This window comes from Oncorhynchus masou, chromosome 8 (assembly GCF_036934945.1).
Source record: "Oncorhynchus masou masou isolate Uvic2021 chromosome 8, UVic_Omas_1.1, whole genome shotgun sequence".
Lineage (NCBI taxonomy): Eukaryota > Metazoa > Chordata > Actinopteri > Salmoniformes > Salmonidae > Oncorhynchus > Oncorhynchus masou.
This window is the reverse complement of record NC_088219.1, coordinates 41,665,247-41,690,249: the sequence shown is the minus strand read 5'-3', so window position 1 is coordinate 41,690,249 and position 25,003 is coordinate 41,665,247. Positions and strand designations below refer to the sequence as shown.

At 43.9% G+C, this 25,003-nt stretch overlaps 1 protein-coding gene across 1 annotated transcript; it reads right to left on the bottom strand.

Moving 5' to 3' along the window:
• Positions 1 to 4,594: 4,594 nt before the first annotated feature.
• On the bottom strand, positions 4,595 to 24,905 carry si:ch211-282j22.3 (ER degradation-enhancing alpha-mannosidase-like protein 3). Its single transcript, XM_064972469.1, has 20 exons — positions 23,995 to 24,905; positions 23,762 to 23,807; positions 23,330 to 23,430; positions 22,984 to 23,023; positions 22,537 to 22,649; positions 22,122 to 22,275; positions 15,100 to 15,234; positions 14,904 to 15,009; positions 14,513 to 14,610; positions 13,827 to 13,952; positions 13,453 to 13,536; positions 13,287 to 13,370; positions 13,036 to 13,160; positions 12,744 to 12,909; positions 12,501 to 12,655; positions 10,791 to 10,902; positions 10,394 to 10,570; positions 8,436 to 8,601; positions 6,132 to 6,329; positions 4,595 to 5,680 (listed from the first exon to the last, which is right to left on the bottom strand). The coding sequence occupies exons 1-20, from the start codon at positions 24,135 to 24,137 to the stop codon at positions 5,421 to 5,423; spliced, it is 2,589 nt and encodes an 862-aa protein (XP_064828541.1). The 5' UTR covers positions 24,138 to 24,905; the 3' UTR covers positions 4,595 to 5,420.
• Positions 24,906 to 25,003: the final 98 nt, after the last annotated feature.

The window sequence follows — 25,003 nt, the reverse complement described above, 5'->3', positions numbered from 1 at the left end:
TTTGAGGCTTTTTGAGCCATCCTCAACAAGGTTGGAAAGTGAAAGTGAAGATGAGGCCTCAGAGTCTGATGTTCAAGAGGTGGACATTGAGGAGGTCCAGGGAGAAGACATGGAAGCTTGAGAGGAAGACAACCAAATCTTTAGTTTCTCGTTTCTGGGAGATGCAATGGATCACTGGGGATCATTCAATATTCCCTTTTGTTGTTCAGTGAAATCATCCCATGTGAAGAGTCAACTCATTTAATTTAAGTTAGATTTGTAAATAAATAATAAAAAAAATATATTTTGGAAGGATTAAATCATTTGCAATTGTCTACTCATGATAAGGTAAGGTTTATGTCTCCATATGATATGGTAAATATATCCAATGCAAAAAACATCTACAATTAAATGGTATTAATACTAATTTGACTATATTCCCATTAATTCCCATATTCCCATTAATTCCCACGGAAAGTTTCCACCTCTGAATATTCCCCAAAATGAGCAACCCTATACTGAACTAAATGAAAAATCTACCTGGATCCTGGCTCATTGAGAAGCTACGAAGCACACGGTCTTGTCATTTACTCCTGAAGGCAACATCTATGGTTAGAGTAAACCTTAATACACACACATGCATCTGCAAAGTCAAAAGTCTGTTTTTGTTCTGTGTGAAGTGATACATTGTGTGCATCCCAAATGGCACCCTATATAGTGCACTACGGTTGACTACGGTTGGGACACATATGGTTGGGGCTCACAGTAGTTCCCTTTGAGCGGATACTGGGCTCCAAATTTGGTCGCTTTCATCTAAAAATCCAAGTCGGAGTATAGTTGAATCCCCACAAACAAAAGGTGGTGGTCGTCATGAACACAAATGACACTTAATGGCCATTGACGTCATCTTGGAATGAATTTTGTGTTACATCACTAAGACCCCCGTTACAGAGACAGTATGAAATCTCATTCATTCTAAAGTTATAGAGCCATTACTAGTTCATAAAGCTACCTAGATACCTCTATGAACTAAGGTGAAATCTCATTCATTCTAAAGATATAGAGCCATTACTAGTTCATAAAGCTACCTAGATACCTCTATGAACTAAGGTGAAATCTCATTCATTCTAAAGATATAGAGCCATTACTAGTTCATAAAGCTACCTAGATACCTCTATGAACTAAGGTGAAATCTCATTCATTCTAAAGATATAGAGCCATTACTAGTTCATAAAGCTACCTAGATACCTCTATGAACTAAGGTGAAATCTCATTCATTCTAAAGATATAGAGCCATTACTAGTTCATAAAGCTACCTAGATACCTCTATGAACTAAGGTGAAATCTCATTCATTCTAAAGATATAGTCTCATTCATTCTAAAGATATAGAGCCATTACTAGTTCATAAAGCTACCTAGATACCTCTATGAACTAAGGTGAAATCTCATTCATTCTAAAGATATAGAGCCATTACTAGTTCATAAAGCTACCTAGATACCTCTATGAACTAAGGTGAAATCTCATTCATTCTAAAGATATAGAGCCATTACTAGTTCATAAAGCTACCTAGATACCTCTATGAACTAAGGTGAAATCTCATTCATTCTAAAGATATAGAGCCATTACTAGTTCATAAAGCTACCTAGATACCTCTATGAACTAAGGTGAAATCTCATTCATTCTAAAGATATAGAACCATTACTAGTTCATAAAGCTACCTAGATACCTCTATGAACTAAGGTGAAATCTCATTCATTCTAAAGATATAGAGCCATTACTAGTTCATAAAGCTACCTAGATACCTCTATGAACTAAGGTGAAATCTCATTCATTCTAAAGATAGAGCCATTACTAGTTCATAAAGCTACCTAGATACCTCTGAACAAAGGTGATCATTGAAAACATCTACATTGTAATATTTTGTTGAGTGATGAAGAAAAACTAAGATCATGATTCTTAATTTATTGACAAGATCAGGTGCTTCAGCGCTCAAATAATACTTCTCAAAAGACAAAAGTACATTATCTGATACTACTATCAGAAATAATCACTTTGGCACTTTGAGCTTCAGTTATCCCGATCAGTCAACATTTCCAAAATGTCCTTAATAAATACCCAAAAAGACATCATTTTTAATGTCCATTTCTTCTGAGTGAACAGTAATGGTCACAGAAACCATAGATACAGATGGACTTTTCCTTGAAATCAACGAGTACTGTATATAGGTGGCTGTGGTGGATGAAGACTTCAAGTGAAGTAAGCAGCAACAATGAGAGGTCTACTACACAAAACATTAACTGTGAAGAAAGCATGTACTCTTGTCATGACAAAACACTTTCTCTATACAAACCATACCCATGTTTCCACAGGGACATTGGGAATATAACACACTTTTACACATTAAAATATATTAAATATAAAACCCATGCAAAAATGATTAAAACACCTGGCAGATCAATATTGAGACTCAGGAATGATACAATACGCAGATGTGAGTGACTGTATCTGATCAAAGAGACACACACACACACACACACACAAAGAGACACACACACACACACACACACACACAAAAGAGACACACACACACACACACACACACACAAAGAGACACACACACACACACACACACACACACACACACACACAAAGAGACACACACACACACAAAAAGAGACACACACACACACAAAAAGAGACACACACACACACAAAGAGACACACACACACACAAAGAGACACACACACACACAAAGAGACACACACACACACAAAGAGACACACACACACACAAAGAGACACACACACACACAAAGAGACACACACACACACAAAGAGACACACACACACACAAAGAGACACACACACACACACACAGACACACACACACACACACAAAGAGACACACACACACACACACAAAGAGACACACACACACACACACAAAGAGACACACACACACACACACAAAGAGACACACACACACACACACAAAGAGACACACACACACACACACAAAGAGACACACACACACAAAGAGACACACACACACAAAGAGACACACACACACAAAGAGACACACACACACAAAGAGACACACACACACAAAGAGACACACACACACAAAGAGACACACACACACAAAGAGACACACACACACACACACAAAGAGACACACACACACAAAGAGACACACACACACAAAGAGACACACACACACACACACAAAGAGACACACACACACACACACAAAGAGACACACACACACACAAAGAGACACACACACACACACACAAAGAGACACACACACACACAAAGAGACACACACACACACAAAGAGACACACACACACACACAAAGAGACACACACACAGACACACACACACAAAGAGACACACACACAGACACACACACACAAAGAGACACACACACAGACACACACACACACACACACACACACACACAAAGAGACACACACACACACAAAGAGACACACACACACACAAAGAGACACACACACACACAAAGAGACACACACACACACAAAGAGACACACACACACACAAAGAGACACACACACACACAAAGAGACACACACACACACAAAGAGACACACACACACACAAAGAGACACACACACAAAGAGTCACACACACAAAGAGTCACACACACACAAAGAGTCACACACACACAAAGAGTCACACACACACAAAGAGTCACACACACACAAAGAATCATGCAAAGGATGTTTGCAATGAGAACACGGAACAGAGAAAACACCAACGGTGTGTTTGATGTGCTGTGAGCTGCTTGGGAAGAAGTCCCTGGATGTATGGTCCCACCATGATGATAGCTCTAGGAGGAAGATGCTGGTGTGCTGAAGTGCATGGCATTATAGGCCGTCTGGTTGCACAGGGGCAGTGAAGATCGGCAGAGCACCAGCCGGTAGACTCAGCACCAGCCGGTAGACTCAGCACCAGCCGGTAGACTCAGCACCAGCCGGTAGACTCAGCACCAGCCGGTAGACTCAGCACCAGCCGGTAGACTCAGCACCAGCCGGTAGACTCAGCACCAGCCGGTAGACTCAGCACCAGCCGGTAGACTCAGCACCAGCCGGTAGACTCAGCACCAGCCGGTAGACTCAGCACCAGCCGGTAGACTCAGCACCAGCCGGTAGACTCAGCACCAGCCGGTAGACTCAGCACCAGCCGGTAGACTCAGCACCAGCCGGTAGACTCAGCACCAGCCGGTAGACTCAGCACCAGCCGGTAGACTCAGCACCAGCCGGTAGACTCAGCACCAGCCGGTAGACTCAGCACCAGCCGGTAGACTCAGCACCAGCCGGTAGACGTGCTGGTAGACTCAGCGTCATGACGTTGTCACAAGCAGCACTACAAAAATGTAGTTAAGCGCAGTGCAAGACTTTCTCCTCACACAGTATCTGCGCATGAGCGCGGCTGCACTTCAGGTTCCAACGTGGTTTATACGGGACCCAAAAGCGGCGGAGGAGTTGAGCCTCGCGCTTCAATGCTCTTAGTTGTTGCGGAAATCGGACTGATGTATTGTTTTTACATAACCTACTGACATTTGAAAAATGAAACGTGCACGACTAAGGTCGATAAAAGGTATCGATTTGGTAGTGTAGTGACGATTGCACACACACATTCTTTTCCACTCTTACATTTCCCTGATGTAGCAACCAGTACAAAATAAATAAAATTGAACTCATTGGTTCACCCAAAATGGCGCCTTATCCTTCTCCTAAAAGCATTCTTGTGAGTGTTAACACATCCCTTTGGTCAGGAGAGCCCATTCCTCACCTATTCATCTTCAAAATAACACTACTAGCCACACTGTAAATTCACTCACACGCCACTGAATTGACGGGATACCAACTTGTTACCGGGGACAGTGAAGCAATCCCCTTGTCAGTGCAGCTGCTCAACACAATCTAGCCTACAGTACAGAGACTCAAACACAAGGCCTCAGACAAAGTGGGTTCCCCATTCCAGCCCAATATCCCCTCTCACGCTTACCTCAGCTATTTCTCTGAAATGTGTTGTTATCAATTCTCTCTTACAATCATCTGACTAAATCGGTCATCTCCACAACACAACGGAGTTGGCTTGAGGCTACAGTAGCAAGGTAAGACTAACTAGCTACCTGCCCCATGCCCATCCCTTCCTATACATTAATAAATACTGCAGTTCCAATACCTATCAACTGTACGAGACCACCCTCAGATTTTAAAAGGGGTAGTGAGTGAGTCAATGGGATTGACTGTCACACTGCTACGGTCCCCTTTCGAGTCAGTCCAGTCCAGAGCGTGCAGCAGGGCCCTCTCTGGCACATCAACGTGCCTCTGGACACCGACCGGGGATCAGTGCTGGGGAGCCCAGGCCCTTGGTCAGTGGGAGGGGGTTGAGGAACCTAACTGAGATCAGGGGTCTGTATTGGGGTCGTTGGCGCTGTGGCAGGGAGGCGAGGCAGCAGTTTGTCCGTAGAAACATGGCATACGATCGTCTCCAGGTGTCGAGCAGCTGTCTCCTTGCTGTTTGTACTCCTCTTCCTTCAACACTACCTCTCCCTTCTCCAGGACAAACTGCAGGGTAGGGCCTCCGGCCTCTCCGTCTTCCAGCTCCCCCTCTTCCGCCAGGCGGAACTTGATGTTCATCTTCCCCAGGGGCTTGTCTGCTTTGTCTGAAGAGTAGTGATCAGGAGGAAGACAGAGCGAGAACAAGAAAGAGAAAGGAAGACAGGGGGAGAGACAGTCAGTGGCAAACATGTAATATGTTACACCTCTAACATCTAGCACACATTTAAGTTACAACGTGTTATTTTTCATTGGACCCAAACAACTGATACTAGAGTTCAACATTAAAATGTCTGTTAGGCTTTTGGGCTGTTTCACCTTTGCTCAATTTAGAACTTTTCCCCACATAATTAACCCCTATAGCTTCAGTCCCATAGGCAGGCCACCTCTTTTTTATTTTTTAGATTTTGTACATTTTACACTTGATTTAGCTGCTGGAAACAGAGGGGGAGACAGGCAAGTGGGAGAACAGTATGATAGATGCATTGGTTGAACCCTGGTCTCCGATGGGGAGCAGTATTACCAGACCATGGGCTCTGCACAGGCCCCCTCTCTTACCTGTTGTCTTACCGAGCCGCCTCTCTTTGGGCAGCATCAGTATGTCTACGTTGCTGTGGTCCTCCAGAGCAGAGGTGAGCAGCGCCCCCTCCTGGCTGAACAGGAACACCAGGGGGATGGTGATGTCGGCAGTGGAGCCTCCGTCTCCCACCATCTGGAACAGGGGCGTCTCTGCACTGTTACTCCCCTCCCGGTGGTCTAGGAGGGACGGAGGAGTTATGGGAAATGTTGTTTTTCAAAACACAAGTGGGGAGGGCTTGTCAACTCAAAGAGGAATGCCATATCGATCAAAGCCCGTTTGTGAACCAACTCTGATCTTAAGAGGTAAAAATCAGAGCTACTGTAAACTCACACTGATAAAGTAGGTGATGGTTCCCCAAAACCAACTATTTGGGATTTTTACTTCAGTAAGTAGTACACTGCAACAATGCAGACCAATATGGCCTTCTAAATCTAGGTTAGGCCCCACTAAGTTATTTCCCTAAGCTCCTCTTACAGCAGAGTAACAGGCTGTGTGCTGATATTATGGGCTATGAGTGGGTGTGTTGAGCAATGTTCCCTCTAATTGTTTTCGGCAATGAGCAAACTTCAGGTCTGCTGAGTGGAAACTTTAAAATTCTGTACACACTTTAAGTTACAGTTTTAAGGGTGTACACATTAAGTTAGTGGCCAAGTAGGCTAGTGTGGCTATTTGATCACAATGTAGGCCTACCAGAGTGGTCTACCATCAAAAACGATTGAAAAAATGCATCCCATAAAATTGCAATTGCTGTTCTATGATGCAGCCATGTGTTCAATGTAAATCTACATACCATGAGACTTTAAAAGCATTATGGGACCTGACATCACCATTTTCCCTCAGACAGGTCGATGACTGAAAGTGGTGTATTGTGTGTGATGCAAAAAACACTTCAAACTAAAATGCATTATTATTATTCCATTATTACCATAGACCATTATTATTATTCCATTATTACCATATACCATTATTATTACCATAGACCATTATTATTATTCCATTATTACCATATACCATTATTATTATTATTATTCCATTATTACCATATACCATTATTATTATTATTATTCCATTATTACCATATACCATTATTATTATTATTATTCCATTATTACCATATACCATTATTACCATATACCATTATTATTATTATTATTCCATTACCATATACCATTATTATTCCATTACCATATACCATTATTATTACCATATACCACTATTATTATTCCATTATTACCATATACCATTATAGTTATTATTCCATTATTACCATATACCACTATTATTATTCCATTTACCATATACCATTATTATTACCATATACCATTATTATTACATTACCATATACCATTATTATTCCATTATTACCATATACCACTATTATTATTCCATTATTACCATATACCATTATTATTACCATATACCATTATTATTACATTACCATATACCATTATTATTCCATTATTACCACATACCATTATTATTATTACCATATACCATTATTATTACATTATTACCATATACCATTATTACTATTATTTTTGTTTTAATTTTACCCCCCTTTTTCTCCCCGATTTCGTGGTATCCAATTATTAGTAGCTACTATCTTGTCTCATCGCTACAACTCCCGTACGGGCTCGGGAGAGACGAAGGTCGAGAGCCATGCGTCCTCCCGAAACACAACCCAACACAACCCGGAAGCCAGCCGCACCAACGTGTTGGAGGAAACACCGTGCACTGCGCCCGGCCCGCCACACGAGGCGCGATGAGACAAGGATATCCCGGCCAAACCCTCTTTAACCCGGACGACGCTAGGCCAATTGTGCGTCGCCCCATGGACCTCCCGGTCGCAGACAGCCTGGACCACTGACTGTCTCTAGACCACTGCGCCACCCGGGAGGCCCCCCATACCATTATTATTACAGAGAATCAGATGAAAATGTAGGCTTTGCTACCCTCTGCCTTTTGGCTTATTCAAGCTGGTCTCTTAATACAACACTACACCTTGAAAACATAAAAAAAAGCTCTTTAGTCTTTTGCGGAGTTCATGTCATGTCAGAAACTCGGGACCTCAGAGATAAAATTAACATAAGTTATTTGTGTAGAGATTCCTAAACTAAACTAAATGGGTCAAAACTAGAAAAGTTGAGTGAAGTTCAATCTCGTGCGTCTCCGCTGGTGTTTCTTTTGCCCGGCAGTCCTGGGGCAGCTGGATGGTGTTGAGGCGTGAGAGAGAGAGAGAGGGGGACAAGCAGAATGGGTGTGTGTGTGTTCCATTTCTTCACCTATGAAGATCACTCCGATAGCCCCAGCCTCCTGTAGCCTGTGGGCCTTGGCAGCAAACATGCAGTCGCCACGCAGTGCCAGGGCAATGTGCCCGCTCAGCTCCTCAGCATTCTCTATGGGTCCACACGCTGTGTAAGGGGAGGTCTTCACGATGCTGCCCTTCACCTGGGAGAGGAACAGGGTATGTACAGTTGAAGTCGGATGTTTACATACACTTAGGTTGGAGTCATTAAAAGTCATTTTCAACCACTCCACAAATTTACTAACTATAGTTTTGGCAAGTCGGTTAGGACATCTACTTTGTGCATGACACAAGTCATTTTCCCAACAATTGTTTCCAGACAGATTATTTCACTTATAATTCACTGGATCACAATTCCAGTGGGTCAGAAGTTTACATACACAAATTCCAGAAAATGATGTCATGGCTTTAGAAGCTTCTGATAGGCTAATTGACATCATTTGAGTCAATTGGAGGTGTACCTGTGGATGTATTTCAAGGCCTACCTTCAAACTCAGTGCCTCTTTGCTTGACATCATGGGAAAATCAAAAGAAATCAGCCAAGACCTCAGAAAAAAATGTGGACCTCCACAAGTCTGGTTCATCCTTGGGAGCAATTTCCAAACGCCTGAAGGTACCACATTCATCTGTACAAACAATAGTACGCAAGTATAAACACCATGGGACCATGCAGTCGTCGTACCGCTCAGGAAGGAGACGCGTTCTGTCTCCTGGAGATGAACGTACTTTGGTGCGAAAAGGAAAATCAATCCCAGAACAACAGCAAAGGACCTTGTGAAGATACTGGAGGAAACAGGTACAAAAGTATCTTTATCCACAGTAAAACGAGTCCGATATCAACCTAACCTGAAAGGCCGCTCCAAAACCGCCATAAAAAAGCCAGACTATGGTTTGCAACTGCACATCGGGACAAAGATTGTACTTTTTGGAGAAATGTCCTCTGGTCTGATAAAACAAAATAGAACTGTTTGGCCATAATGACCATCGTTATGTTTGGAGGAAAAAGGGGGAGGCTTGCAAGCCGAAGAACACCATCCCAACCGTGAAGCACGGGGGTGGCAGCATCATGTTGTGGGGATGCTTTGCTGCAGGTGAGACTGGTGCACTTCACAAAATAGATAGCATCATGAGGAATGAAAATGATGTGGACATATTGAAGCAACAGCTCAAGACATCAGTCAGGAAATTAAATCTTGGTTGCAAATGGGTCTTCCAAATGGACAATGACCCCAAGCATACTTCCAAAGTTGTGGAAAAATGGCTTATGGACAACAAAGTCAAGGTATTGGAGTGGCCATCACAAAGCCCGGACCTCAATCCTATGGAAAATTTGTGGGCAGAACTGAAAAAGCGTGTGCGAGCAAGGAGGCCTACAAACCTGACTCATTTACACCAGCACTGTCAGGAGGAATGGGCCGAAATTCACCCAACTTATTATGGGAAGCTTCTGGAAGGCTACCCAAAACATTTGACCCAAGTTAAACAATTTAAAGGCAATGCTACCAAATACGAATTGAGTGCATGTAAACTTCTGACCACTGGGACTGTGATGAAAGAAATAAAAGCTGAAATAAATCACTTTTTCTACTATAAATTCTGACATTTCACATTCTTAAAATAAAGTGGTGATCCTAACTGACCTACAACAGGGAAGCTTTACTAGGATTAAATGTCTGGAATTGTGAAAAACGGAGTTTAAATGTATTTGGCTAAGGTGTATGTATATGTGTGAGTAAGAGATTCCTGCGAAAACTATGTACAGTATTGAGACAGACATCCAGAGAGCTCCAAAACTAACACGAGTCAATATTTAATTTGGGTCATAAATGTAAGGGGACAAAAAGGTGCATGCCCATCTCTTACAGTATCAATATTTTGAGTGACATAAAACAAAACAAAAAAATAGAAATGAATGTAAGATTCAAGAAAGCTAACCCCGTGCTCCTGCTTGGTAAGGTCCATTCCAAACTTAGCTGGTCCTGCAGTCAGGACCGTTCTACCCAGAAACGGGGGGGATATGAGCTGAACGAGGAGGGGCTCTACTTCTTCCTCCTCTGTGGTCTGGGTCACCTCTGCCACCAGTTTCACCCTGTAAACACCTTTATGTACCTCCTGAAAATAAGTACATTATTAATTACACATTAATGACACAGGGCAATGTTTCCCTGCTAAACAACAGCTCACGTCCCAAATGGCACCCTATTCCCTACACAGTGCATTACTTTTGATCGGGCTCTGGTCAAAAAAGTTGTGTACAGGGAATAGGGTGCCATTTGGGACAGAGTCAAGACAATAGAGGGCAAGAAATCAAAAAGCTGCCCACGCTTCTTACCCCCGGTGTCCCTGTTGCCCCAGCCTCGCTCAGTGGGGTGAGGGAGATGCCCATGTCCCTCAGAAACTCAACAGGCTCCATACTGTGGTCGTGAAGCGGCAGCTCGATGCCCCTGCACACACACACACACAGACTCATCAGTGGTCAGAGTCACTTAGCAGGATGACGGAAGAATCAGGTTTAGTGAATGTGTAGGTCTTTACAGCCACACATTTACTACAAGGTGCCTTCAGAAAGTGTACAGATCCCTTAACTTTTCCCACATTTTGTTACGTTACAGCCTAAATTCTAAAATTGCCCCCCCCCCTCAATCTACACATAATACCCCATAATGACAAAGAAAAAACAGTTTTGAAATGTTTGCCAATTTATTAAATAAAAAAAATGATATTAAATTTACATAATTATTCAGACCCCAGACCCTTTAGTACTTTGTTGAAAAACCTTTGGCAGCGATTACAGGATCACATTTTCTTGGGTATGACACTGCAAGCTTGGCACACCTGTATTTGGAGAGTTGCTCCCATTTTTCTCTGCAGATCCTCTCAAGCTCTGTCAGGTTGGATGGGGAGCTATTTTCAGTTGTCTCCAGAGATGTTCGATCGGGTTCAAGTCCGGGCTCTGACTGGGCCACTCAAGGACATGTCCCGAAGCCACTCCTGCGTTGTCTTGGCTGTGTGCTTAGGGTCATTGTCCTGTTGGACCTTTACCCCAGTCTGAGGTTCTGAGACAACCTGCTCAGGACCTCAGACCTTCATCAAGGATCTCTCTGTACTTTGCTCTGTTCATCTTTGCCTCGATCCTGACTAGTCTCCCAGTCCCTGCCACTGAATCCTCACTGCATGATGCTGCCACCACCATGCTTCACCGTAGGAATGGTGCCAGGTTTCCCCCAGACGTGACGCTTGGCATTTAGGCCGAATAGTTCAATCTTAGTTTTCATCAGACCAGATAATATTGTTTCTCATGGTCTGAGAGTCTTTAGGTGCCTTTTGTGCCAGGCTGTCATGTGCCATTTACTGAGGAGTGGCATCTCTCCGGCCACTCTACCATAAAGGCCTGATTGGTGGAGTGCTGCAGAGATAGGAGAACCTTCGAGAAGGACAACCATCTCCACAGAGGAACTCTAGAGCTCTGTCAGAGTGACCATCAGGTTCTTGGCCCAAGGCCCTTCTCCCCCGATTGCTCAGTTTGGCCAGGCAGCCAGCTCTAGGAAGAGTTTCTTGGTGGTTCCAAACTTCTTCCATTTAAGAATGATGTGTTCTTGAATCTGCAGAATTTTTTGGAATCTTTCCCTGTTTCTGTGCCTCGACACAATCCTTGGTTTCTGCTCTGATTGCACTGTCAGCTGTGGAACCTAATATATACAGGTGTGTGCGCCTTTCCAAATCATGTCCAATCAATCGAATTTACCTCAGGTGGACTCCAATCAAGTTGTAGAAACATCTCAAGGTTGATCAATGGAAACAGTTGAGCTCAATTTCGAATCTCATAGCAAAGGGTCTGAATACTTATGTAAATAAGGAATTTCTGTTTATTTTGAATACATTTGAAACAATTTCTAAAAACCTGTTTTTCCTTGTAATTATGGGATATTGTGTGTAGATTGCTGAGGAATATTTATTATTTTGAATCCATTTTAGAATAAGGCTGTAACATAACAAAAAGGTCAAGGGGTCTGAATACTCTCATTATGAACTCTACACAAACCTGACAGGCGAAGCGTGGAAGGCTCGGCCCACCCCAGTCAGGTACTTGTAGCTGTCCCTTATGGTCTTGGCGAAGGAGGGGTTGTTGGGGAAAAGGGTCTGGGTGCTGGGGCAGGAGTAAGTAAACAGGTCTTCCTCCAAGGCCGTGGGCGCTTCCTGGAACATATAGACACAAAATGGCAGATAAGTTTCAGCTCTTCTGACCATAACGCAACACAACTGTTGGTAACTGACTCAGCCTCACCGTGTTGTTGCCCCGACAAGGCGGCTGTGAGGTGGACAGGGAGACAGGCAGCAGGTGGGCCTCGGTGGTGAAGATGTAGTCGTCGATGTCGAAGTGAAGCTGGTTCTTCTCAGAGAACAAAAGGTACAGGTACTTAAACATCTCCGCCAGGAAGAACGAGTCCATCCTACAAAGAAGGGGAATGTTTGAAATCACACGTATTGGAATTTGAGCTCTCTTGCTCAAAGAGCACCATGGAATCAGTGGATATGACCGGAGGTTTTAACCCATATGATTGGCGGCGATCCCCTACCTGTCCTCGTGGGCCCCCGTGCGGACGTCCTGCACAGCTGCAAACCCACAAGGCACCCTGGCATGGGCGTTGAGTTTTTCCACTATGGACTGGCCCACCCTGAGGTAGTAGGGGTCGCCTGTGGCCTGTGGAAGGGAAAACATGGTCTATCCCATTCTCAACCCCTCTCTCAAGCAGTTCACTCGTGTACACAGAGTACACCATTACTCTGCACCTTTGGCTTTTCCCAGTGGGAACCCAAACTGCATTACCTTGTAGAGGTAGTAGGTGCTTTCTGCAAACTCTGGTCTCAGAGGGTGTTGACCCCAGTGAACTCTGAACTCGGCGGTGAAAGCCTGCAACGTTAGGAAAAACACAGTCAAGCAAAGCTGAGAGCAGATATATTGACTCAAATGTCAAAATGTCACTTTTCCTTACCTCGGGGAGAAACTTGTGCTGCTTGGTGACTTGGTAGAGCATCTCATGGGTCTCTATGGCTGGCTTTAGGTCTCCTCTCAGAACCTATGGCCAAGGCTTGATAATTCAGTCTTTACTATAAACGATTCACTTTCAGAGCGTTCATTGCAACCCCATTGAAACGGATAGAAACTCAACCAAATAAAATAAATAAACAAACAGTCTTCTGCGGTAGTGGATAGATGTGTGGTCATGATGATGTCATGATCCAAGCAAAGGGTCCCATGAATTCGTGTGACATTTGCATACAAAAGTAGTGCACTATAAATGGGGAATAGGAAGGGGCTAACCATGCCAAGTGGTGGCGATGATAGCGGCGGTGTCATGGGACTCACCTGCAGGCTGGGGAAGAAGGCGAGTAGGGAGTCCATCCAGCTGCGGACGCTCACCGTGGGGTTGTGCATGTGCACGTTGAGCAGCAGCGGAGGCTGGCTGATGTACTTCATGATGGCTCTGTAATGCTGTAGGAGACACAGCAGACGTCTCTACATTCACTCACATTATGTATGATGTGTAGAGTTGATATGGGGGAGGTTAGATCAGTGATGTGACTGAAACCCCGTTTACGCTTCATGAATCAGTGTTTCCACTAGGATTTTTCTCAGCAGCGGTGGTAAAGGGGTGGTAGCGCCCGTGGCCAGTTTAAGAGTCTCATCTTGGCCGCAGAAACAAAATGTTTCTGTTTTTAAGCTAATTGTACACATTTCGTCATGGGGCTGAGAGAAAAACTGCCGTTTCAAAGCTAACTTCGCCACTGCTAAGTGCCTATAGGGGAAACACTGACAACAATATAGACCTTGTGATATCTGATAACTTTCATCTGATCACCATCTGGCCACAGTTCATCTGGACATTTACATTTGAAATGAACATGCATGCATGTTATCTCATTCTGCAATCTGGATGCCGGTAGCATTTAAATGTAAAAATGCTGTCTGACAAATTAGAGTGTTCTCTACACGCAAGTGCAAAACATTGCAATACATCAGCAGCTAGTGAGAGTAGAGCGATTGGGTCTCACAGTGTTGAACCTCTCCAGGTAAACGTTGTCTCCCAGCAGAACGTAAGCCTTCATCAGGTACTCATAGTAGGAGTCAATGCCAGCACCCACACCACTGTCTGGAGATGCAAGGGAGACACTGTTAATATAGATTTTGACTGATCTAAAATGGGAATAACAACCAGGCGGAGACACACAAAACCAAACCCAGCTAGTAGTATTGGAAGTGACTAATGGCTGATACAAAGGAACAGAGAGGGTGTGTCATCACATGGTGCGAGGTGATAAAATGTTTGTTCATCCAGCAACATTTGGACTTTTTAAATGTGAGAGTGGGTGGCCATGTGTGCTGGTGTAGGCGAGTGTGTGTTGTCTGAGCGGCTGAGTGTGTGACAGTGGAGCTCTGGCTCACCCCTGCGGACCCAGTCACCATTGTGGATATTAATGACCGTGCCCACGAGGTCACTTCCTCTCTGTCTCTTCTCCCACAGGACGTCCAGGGCTTTCCTAGCATTCTCCTGTTGGGACACAGAAACACATCTTCATACACACCACGGGTTCATAAATACAAAAAAATATATTTATTATTACTGGAATTACTAATGTACCTCGAACACGGCCTCCCCAGACAGCCGACTGAGAGCAGCGAACTCTAGAATCATGGTCCCTGCACAGGCTGTACAGGTGTCCGACTCGGTGCCTGTCCGGGACAGGGGATTAAGGACCCCGTACCTCAGGTTTACCTGCAAACAAACAGAAGTATATTGGATGCATATTATTGTGGCCCTGGCGGCACAGAATAATCAAACTGCTGCTCAGAGGTGCTTGGGAAGATGGGTCACAACGGGGGACCAGTGTGTGTGTGGGTGGGTGGGTGTGTGTATCCAAGCTCCATCAGGACTAGATATTGGCTAATAAAATATTCCCATTCCTGCTCAAGTTGGCATCCCTTCTTAAACAGCCAAACTGTATACTCATTCACACATCAAGTCTTGAGTTGGATTCGGGGATGGAAATTCATACAAACTGCAACAGACACGATCACTGACTTCCCTTTTGTCTACTTGTCCCATTCTTCAATCTTGTCTAGGATATGTTTTAGTTGGCACACCTGTGTGGAGTATTTGATACACAGTGCCAGTCAATAGGTTGGAGACGCCTACTCATTCAAGGGTTTTTCATTTATTTTTACTATTTTCTACATTGTAGAATGATAGTGAAGACCTCAAAACTATGAAATAACACATATGGAATCATGTAGTAACCAAAAGTGTTAAACAAATCAACATATATTTGAGATTCTTCAAAGTAGCCACTCTTTGCCTTGATGACAGCTTTGCACACCCATGGCATTCTCTCAACCAGCTTTAAAAATATTTTACTACTTATTTAAATTAGCACAACAGTTTTCAGCTGTTCTAACATAATTGCAAAACGGTTTTCCAATGATCAATTAGTCTTAAAATGATAAATTTGGATTAGCTAACACAACGTGCCATTGGAACACAGGAGTGATGGTTGCTGATAATGGGCCTGTGTACGTCTATGTAGATATTCCATTTAAAAAATAAGAAAATCAGCCATTTCCAGCTACAATACTCAGTTACAACATTAGCAATGTCTACACTGTATTTCTGATCAATTTGACGCTATTTTAAATGAACCAAAAATGCTTTTCTTTCAAAAACAAGGACATTTCTAAGTGAACCCAAACTTTTGAACGGTAGTATATATTTTTTCATAACGAGATGCAGTACAACTGAGGCAAAGGTGTTCAAAATGATGTTGGCTGCAGATCTGGTTCTGTACTGTAGGTGGCACCATGAGCTCTTTTTGAAGGACTCCCCCCATCTCTTAAAGCAGTGGTTCCCAAAGTTTATATAGTCCCGTACCCCTTCAAACATCCTGCGTACCCCCTCTAGCACCAGGGTCCCGTACCCCTTCAAACATCCAACCTCCAGGTGCGTACCCCCTCTAGCACCAGGGTCCCGTACCCCTTCAAACATCCAACCTCCAGGTGCGTACCCCCTCTAGCACCAGGGTCCCGTACCCCTTCAAACATTCAACTTCCAGCTGCGTACCCCCTCTAGCACCAGGGTCAGCGCACTCTTAACTGTTGTTTTTTGACATCATTGTAAGCCTGCCACACACACACACTATACATTTATTAAAACATAAGAATCAGTGTGAGTTTTGGTCACAACCCGGCCCGTGGGAAGTGACAAAGAGCTCTTATAGGACCAGGGCACATAATAATAACCAATAATTTTGCACTTTATTTAGCCATTTTACATATAAAACCTTATTTGTTCATCTATAATGGTGAATAACTCCCCACAGGTTAATGAGAAGGGTGTGCTTGAAAGGATGCACATAACTCTGCAATGTTGGGTTGTATTGGAGAGAGTCTGTCTTAAATCATTTTCCACACAGTCTGTGCCTGTATTTAGTTTTCATGCTAGTGAGGGCTGAGAATCCACTCTCACATAGGTACGTGGTTGCAGAGGGCATCAGTGTCTGAACAGCGCGATTTGCCAAGGCAGGATACTCTAAGCGCAGCCCAATCCAGAAATCTGGCAGTGACTTCTGATTAAATTCCATTTTCACAGAACCGCTTGTTGCAATTCCGATGAGGCTCTCTTGTTCAGATATCGGTAAGTGGACTGGAGGCAGGGCATAAAAGGGATAACGAATCCAGTTGTTTGTGTCATCCATTTCGGGAAAGTACGTAATTACGCATCTAACTCACTCCGGTGCTTCGCTATATCACGTTTGACATTATCTGTAAGCTTGAGTTCATTTGCACACACAAAACAAATCATACAATGATGGAAAGATCTGTGCGTTGTCCTTGTTAATGCAGACAGAAAAGAGCTCCAACTTCTTAAATCATAGCCTCAATTTTGTCTCGCACATAGAATATAGTTGTGGAGCATCCCTGTAATCCTAGATTCAGATCATTCAGGCGAGAAAAACCATTGCCCAGATAGGCCAGTCGTGTGAGAATCTCGTCATCATGCAAGAGGTCAGACAAGTGAAAATGGTGGTCAGTAAAGAAAACTTTAATCTCATCTCTCAATTTAAAAAAAAACGTGTCAATACTTTGCCCCTTGATAACCAGCGCACTTCTGTGTGTTGTAAAAGTGTAAAATGGTCTTTGCCCATATCATGGCACAGTGCAGAAAATACAAGAGTTCAGGGGCCTTGCTTTAACAAAGTTAACCATTTTCACTGTAGTGTCCAAAACGTCTTTCAAGCTGTCAGACATTCCCTTGGCAGCAAGAGCCTCTGGGTGGATGCTGCAGTGGACCCAAGAGCCTCTGGGTGGATGCTGCAGTGGACCCAAGAGCCTCTGGGTGGATGCTGCAGTGGACCCAAGAGCCTCTGGGTGGATGCTGCAGTGGACCCAAGAGCCTCTGGGTGGATGCTGCAGTGGACCCAAGAGCCTCTGGGTGGATGCTGCAGTGGACCCAAGAGCCTCTGGGTGGATGCTGCAGTGGACCCAAGAGCCTCTGGGTGGATGCTGCAGTGGACCCAAGAGCCTCTGGGTGGATGCTGCAGTGGACCCAAGAGCCTCTGGGTGGATGCTGCAGTGGACCCAAGAGCCTCTGGGTGGATGCTGCAGTGGACCCAAGAGCCTCTGGGTGGATGCTGCAGTGGACCCAAGAGCCTCTGGGTGGATGCTGCAGTGGACCCAAGAGCCTCTGGGTGGATGCTGCAGTGGACCCAAAAGCCTCTGGGTGGATGCTGCAGTGGACCCAAGAGCCTCTGGGTGGATGCTGCAGTGGACCCAAGAGCCTCTGGGTGGATGCTGCAGTGGACCCAAGAGCCTCTGGGTGGATGCTGCAGTGGACCCAAGAGCCTCTGGGTGGATGCTGCAGTGGACCCAAGAGCCTCTGGGTGGATGCTGCAGTGGACCCAAGAGCCTCTGGGTGGATGCTGCAGTGGACCCAAGTGGTGTCGGGAGAAACTGCTTGCACGTGCGTTACCAGTCCACTATGACTCCCTGTCATGGCTTTTGCGCCATCAGTACAGATACCAACATGAGCAGCAGCTATGTTTGGCTCCATACGGACTGTTAAGTGGAATTCCCATGAGAGAGTAGCGGTTAATGTGATTGGATGTTAATTATTTGACATTGTATTATTTCGCTGAACACTAGATGGTTTAATTTTATTTTTGGCAGTGAAAACATGGCTACTCAGTCGAGAACAACTTTACCCAAATGTATTGCCCGGTTGGAAAATATAAATGGACTGTTTGAAAATGTGAAGATTAAAAATCGAATAAAAAGTTATTTAAAAAAAAAGTGACTCACGTTTTTATTTGGCGTACCCTTGACGGCATTGCCGTACCCTAGTTTGGAAATACCTGTCTTAAAGGATCCATGTGTACAGGGATGGTCAGCCACCCAATGGGACGACAACCCACTTTGGGATGGGGAGAGGTTTTAGCGGGTGGAACATTGGAGGACAATTAGAGGTTTACTTAGTCGCAGCTACAGCTATATGAACACTCAAATATCAGGGTACAGCTATATGAACACTCAAATATCAGGGTACAGCTATATGAACACTCAAATATCAGGGTACAGCTATATGAACACTCAAATATCAGGGTACAGCTATATGAACACTCAAATATCAGGGTACAGCTATATGAACACTCAAATATCAGGGTACAGCTATATGAACACTCAAATATCAGGGTACTTCTTAAAATGGTAAGTTTACAAACATACACTATATTTACAAAAGTATGTGGACGCCTTAAAATGTGTGGTTTCGGCTATTTCAGCTACACCCGTTGCTGGCAGGTGTACAAAATCGAGCACACAGCCATGCAATCTGCATAGGAAACATTGGCAATATAATGGCCTTACTGAAGAGCTCAATGAGTTTTAACGTGGCGCTGTCATAAGATGCCACTTTTCCAACAAGTCAGTTCGTCAAACTTCTGCCCTGCTGGAGCTGCCCCAGTCAACTGTAAGTGCTGTTACTGCGAAGTGGAAACATCTAGGAGCGACAACGACCAGCCGCGAAGTGGAAAGTCATACAAACTCACAGAACGGGTCCGTTGAGTGCTGAAGCACGTAACATTTGTCTGTTCTCGGTTACAACACTCACTACCAAGTTCCAAACTGCCTCTGGAAGCAACGTCAGCACAAAAACTGTTTGTCAGGAGCTTCATGAAATGGGTTTCCATGGCCGGGCAGCCGCACACAAACATAAGATCACCATGCGCAATGCCATGTGCTGTCTGGAGTGGTGCAAAGTGTGGCGCCATTGGACTCTGGAGCAGTGAATCACGCTTCACCATCTGGCAGTCCGACGGACGAATCTGGGTTTGGTGGATGCCAGGAGAACGCTACCTGCCCCAATGCATAATGCCAACTATAAAGTTTAGTCGAGGAGGAATAATGGTCTGGGGCTGTTTTTCATGGGTCGGGCCCCTTAGTTCCAGTGAAGGGAAATCTTAACCCTTCAGCATACAATGACATTCTAGATGATTCTGTGCTTTCAACTTTGTGGGAACAGTTTGGAGAAGGCCCTTTCCTGTTTCAGCATGACAATGCCCTCGTGCACAAAACGAGGTCCAACATTAGTCCCCGGCCTCACTAATGCTCGTGGCTGAATGGATCAAGTCGCCACAGCAATGTTCCAACATCTAGTGGAAAGCCTTCCCAGAAGAGTGGAGGCTGTTATAGCAGCAAAGAGGGGACCAACTCCATATTAATGCCCATGATTTTGGAATGAGATGGTCATGTAGTGTAAATCACCCTGATTAATTCTTTCGTCATATTCCATATTACCTATTTACTTATGGGCCTGCCTACACCTATAGACTTGCTCTTTAAATTATATGAGAAAAAAATATACACCACTTTATTTGGAATGGCAAGCCAGACAATTCATTTTTCCTATTTCCATAATTAATATGAATTCAGAGAGAAGAAATTATTAAATATTAAAGCATTGGACCTCTCACTAAAGGCTTCAGTCATACAAAAACTATACTTGAATACAAACTGGTTCTCTAGCAGAATAGTAAGAATGGCCGCGTGTCCAAGAATGGCCTTTTCCCCTTCATTCTGATTACATTTCTTCATTATCTCCAAAATATCGCTATATTTAAAACAAGCAATAGAAAGCTGGTTGCAATTTCAGTTTAATCCACCAGAAAAGACTGAACAAATATTAGAACAAATATTAATGGTTAAACTCAAATTTACTAATTGATTTTTTATTTTATTTAAACGGTATAATCTTTGTAAATGATATAAATAGGACTGGTGGAGTTATGTCACACATTCAGCTCACAAAATTATATGGAAATGTCTGCTCTACCCAACAATACAACCAAATGATGGCAGCATTATGCAATATGGAAATGTCTGCTCTACCCAACATTACAACCAAATGATGGCAGCATTATGCAATATGGAAATGTCTGCTCCATCCAAAATTACAACCAAATGATTGCAGCATTATGCAAAAATGGAAGAGGAAAGTGGAAAGGGGAGAAGGTAAGGAAGTTGTCTGTCGGCCCTGCAGACCAAAGTTAATTTAAGGACCAGAACATTTACACCTGCATCATACAGGTTGCAAAATACTTGGGAAATTTTCGATGTTCATACTCCATGGCACATAGTCTATGAACTGATACATAAAACAATGCCGGATTCAAAACTTGATCTTTTTATTTAAACTACTATACAAAATTCTTTGTGTGTCCCCCTGGGGTAGGAAAGGCCACTGGTGGCGTTAAAGGCAGGGATACAACTATCCCAGCTCTACAGATTGTGCTTTGAAGAGACAGAATCTACTGCCCATATGTAGCTTGTTTTTGGTCGCAGGTTAAGGAATGGCTGATGTACTTGGAGCTAACTCTGCAAATAGCACTGCTGGGTGATTTGAAAAGTCAAAGTCAAATCAATCAATAATATAATAATACTCTTAGTAAAGGTGTCCATCTTTCATTTACTATGAGAAACTATGAGAACAGAAAGGTCCAGAACTTTTGTGAAACATCGCAGCACAGCGGGAAAAATATTTGGCTGCTAGAAATCAAAACTGGATGCTCTTCAGAGATAGATGGGAGGGGTTGAGGGTAGCTGAAGGCTGGGAATAAAATCACACAAAAGATAACTAAAATGTCAAATACACCGTCTGACCAAAGTATGTAGAATGTATAAACTGGAAGTATTGTTGTTTTATTAGCCAATATCTAGTCTTGGATGTAGGGTTTGGGGAAAACAACAAAGTTGGACATTATTATTATTAGTTTTTAAATAAAACATTTTGTGGCAATGTAATTGTCTGCATCATTTCCAATCCCCAATATATTTGGGGGGGTTAATATATTTATTTAAAATAATAGCTGCAATATTAAAGCTAATCTACCTATTAAATTTTGTTTTTTAAGTATATTGTATGTACTACATGCGTATTGTCAGATAATTATCTGGAATCACTTTTAATCTTCTATTCACATTCAGCTGGTGACTCCTTTCAGACCTGAATCGTTTGGTATTTTTTCCGACGTTGTGGAAAAACAGAGTTCTGATAAACAAGGCTTTGCGCCCAGAGGAACCGCGAAAAGCAGACGTGTGAAGAGTGAGGTGTGTTACCCTGGGGTAGGGAAGGCCACTGGTGGTGTTAAAGGCAGGGAGCAGTCTGTTGCCCAGCTCCTTGGCCATGTGGAGCAGCTCATCTCTGTACCACTGCATCCTCTCCCCCCGCTGACGGAGCATGTCCGCCATCGTATGTGCCCCCAGCAGGCCCCTGTAGGGACATCAACATGACGGTGTGGTGAGCAACATGACGGTGTGGTGAGCAACATGACGGTGTGGTGAGCAACATGACGGTGTGGTGAGCACGTGGCAATGTCTGGACAATTTCCTATTCATCTAACTGACAGCACTATATGATAAAGTAGTACAGTTATTAGAACATAATGTCCAATTACACATTTGAACCAGTATCATACACGATCTTGGAGAACTACTGTTTCGTAGTGAGACAATGCATTGTATAGGTTCGTACCCCAGGACTCGGATGTTGGTCTCAAACACAGACACCACCACATCGTTGTCCAGCCTGACATCCCTCAACGTCCTCCTCACCGCATCCTCAAACTCGTCCAGCTTGTTCAACACCTGGAAACACAGACAAGCAACATTCGTTAATAGGGGAAAAGGCTGAAGAAAAAGGTGTTTAAATACTTAAGACTAAACAAATGAGAAACTTGCCTGAAAAAAAAACATGACTTATTCCTTTGAATTACTACATTTCAATGATTTTTGCTAGGGTTTCCAGAACCAATAGAAAGAAGGGCTATCCATTTAGTCTATACTGCCATGTACTTTATGTGTGTGGCTCTGAGGGGTTGTCGTGAAAATGGATCCCATTTGCTCATTGATTTCTCTATATACATTTGTGGTACTACCGCTGACTGCAATTATAGCCGCAGAGACAGGATCAGATACTCACCACCAGAGTATCCAGGGTGTCAATCAGAGTGAGGGAGAACCTAGAAGAAAACAAGGTTATACTTGTTAGGGGACACCATAGCAAAAATGTTTGCAACAAAAACCTTGAAAACTGTAGTTTCTTATTGGACAAGTTCAGATAGTCCCGCCCTGTTTCAGCCCGTCTTCTTCCATTTGGTGCTTAATGAATGTGACCCATGTGTTACATACAAGGTCTTAAGGAAGAACCAGAGGGGGTTCGGATAGGTCACGTCAAACAGGGTAGAACAGGCTTTCCCACATCAAGTCCAAATGCATCTCCTTTTCCCATGAGCGTTACATATTGACAAACGTGCGGTTGTACTCACTTCCCCAGAGAGTCGTCGATGTCTCCCCGGTTGGGCTCCAGACCACGCACCCTCCCCCTGCAGCTCAGGGGCATCAGCTCGTCCGCTGGGTACGCGTATTTCTGTGGCAGAAGCAGGAAACAGGTGCAGTCAGGCTACGGTACGCGTACTAATTAGGAGGAACACTTGTTTAAATACGTTTGAACTTGGAAGTATAGGCCCGAGTGGATGGCACACAGTCAAGTCAGAGAGCTGTTTGAGCAACAATACAATATCAACAAAATAGTTAAGAGAAGCATGCTCTGGCCAGCTACATGGTCAGTAACAGACAAACAGCCATAGCTATGGGCTGGAGCATACAATTTTGCCCAATGTAGTTGAAAGTGACAACAATAATGCAAAATGGCATACATCTGATGTGTTATTAGAAATGATGTGGTCAGACAGACTTACCATATAGCTGCCATAGGCATGATCGAACATCTCAACGATCTGGTCCCTGTAACAGAGAAATATACTACATCAACATAACCAAGTCATTTCTAACAGACAAGATGACGGACAGGTAAAGTGCCGGTGTGTTCAACGATTTAGTCCCTTAGTCTTCACAGCACAGACCTCGCCACTCAGTAAAAGGTGGGCATTGCGCAATGCTGGAGTGTGATCACACACGGTTGTTATCTCACCTGATTTTGCTCTTTTCTTCAGGTAACATGGCCTGACCTTCCTGGCCATTGGCCCAGCTAAGAAGGCCTGTAAGGAGTATGGCTCTCAGCATCATGGCAATGCCAGGAGAACCCTGAGGCCAGCAAAACAGCTTTGCACCCATTTAATCTCTGACACGTCTGTACACAAGTGGGTGTTCCTGTGCTCTCAATGACGTCCCTGAAAATTCATATAGTCCTATGCATTTCTTCTCCCGGAACCTGCATGGGGTGGTCTCATGGACAAGCACGAGAGTTCAGAGACTTGACAACTGGTTGTCTCCACTACAGTTGATGGGCTTAGCTGTCAAAATAGCTCAATGACAACAACAATCAGGTTACTTGCATGTTACCCCTGCCATAATCAATAATTAGCGAGCCTAACAAGAGAACCACGTTAGAGATTGAACTTTGCCACAATAGACATCTGTGGGTGTAGCTAGCTTGCAAGCTATCTAGCTATGTCCATATACTTTGAATCACACACGAAGCTCCTCTTCTGTTCACTAGCGTGATTTCCCAGTCTATAATCAGGCGTATACTCAAAAGACAGGAATGAACTCCCATCAGCTTAGCTGGCTAGTTAGCGAACTTAGCTAGCTAATTAACAAAGAGGAGCTAGTGGTGATGTCTGCTTCGTATTGCAACACAACCCTCCTCTTCCGTGTCAGCCCCAGTTACACGGACAACGTCTGTCTCCCGACCCAAATGTTGTTGTTTTTTCAACCAAACCGTTGAAACCCCAGGGAGAAACCAAATCAGACGGTGCTTAGCTTCTTTGGGTGGCTACTTACTTAGCTAGCAGTCTACTACAAACGTCGAGCTTTTGAGGATACCTCGTGACGCTATTGGTCGAGGCGGCAGAAGTTAAAGGAAGACGTTGGCCGTGTTCGAGAGGATCAAGTATGACTCGCTGATCTACAAATAATAATGAGTTATTTATGATACAATGTTCTTTGTGGATCAGTCAGTCGGCAGTCGCCTGCGATGT

What these genes read in the sequence shown, in the direction of transcription:
- si:ch211-282j22.3 (XM_064972469.1), bottom strand. Translation starts at nt 24,137, where the DNA reads ATGGGTGCAAAGCTGTTTTGCTGGCCTCAGGGTTCTCCTGGCATTGCC. An exon ending in CCTTCTTCCCCAGCCTGCAG is followed by an intron (nt 13,537 to 13,826) that starts GTGAGTCCCATG and finishes CCTTGGCCATAG; the next exon opens with GTTCTGAGAGGAGACCTAAA. An exon ending in CTTGTCGGGGCAACAACACG is followed by an intron (nt 12,656 to 12,743) that starts GTGAGGCTGAGT and finishes TATATGTTCCAG; the next exon opens with GAAGCGCCCACGGCCTTGGA.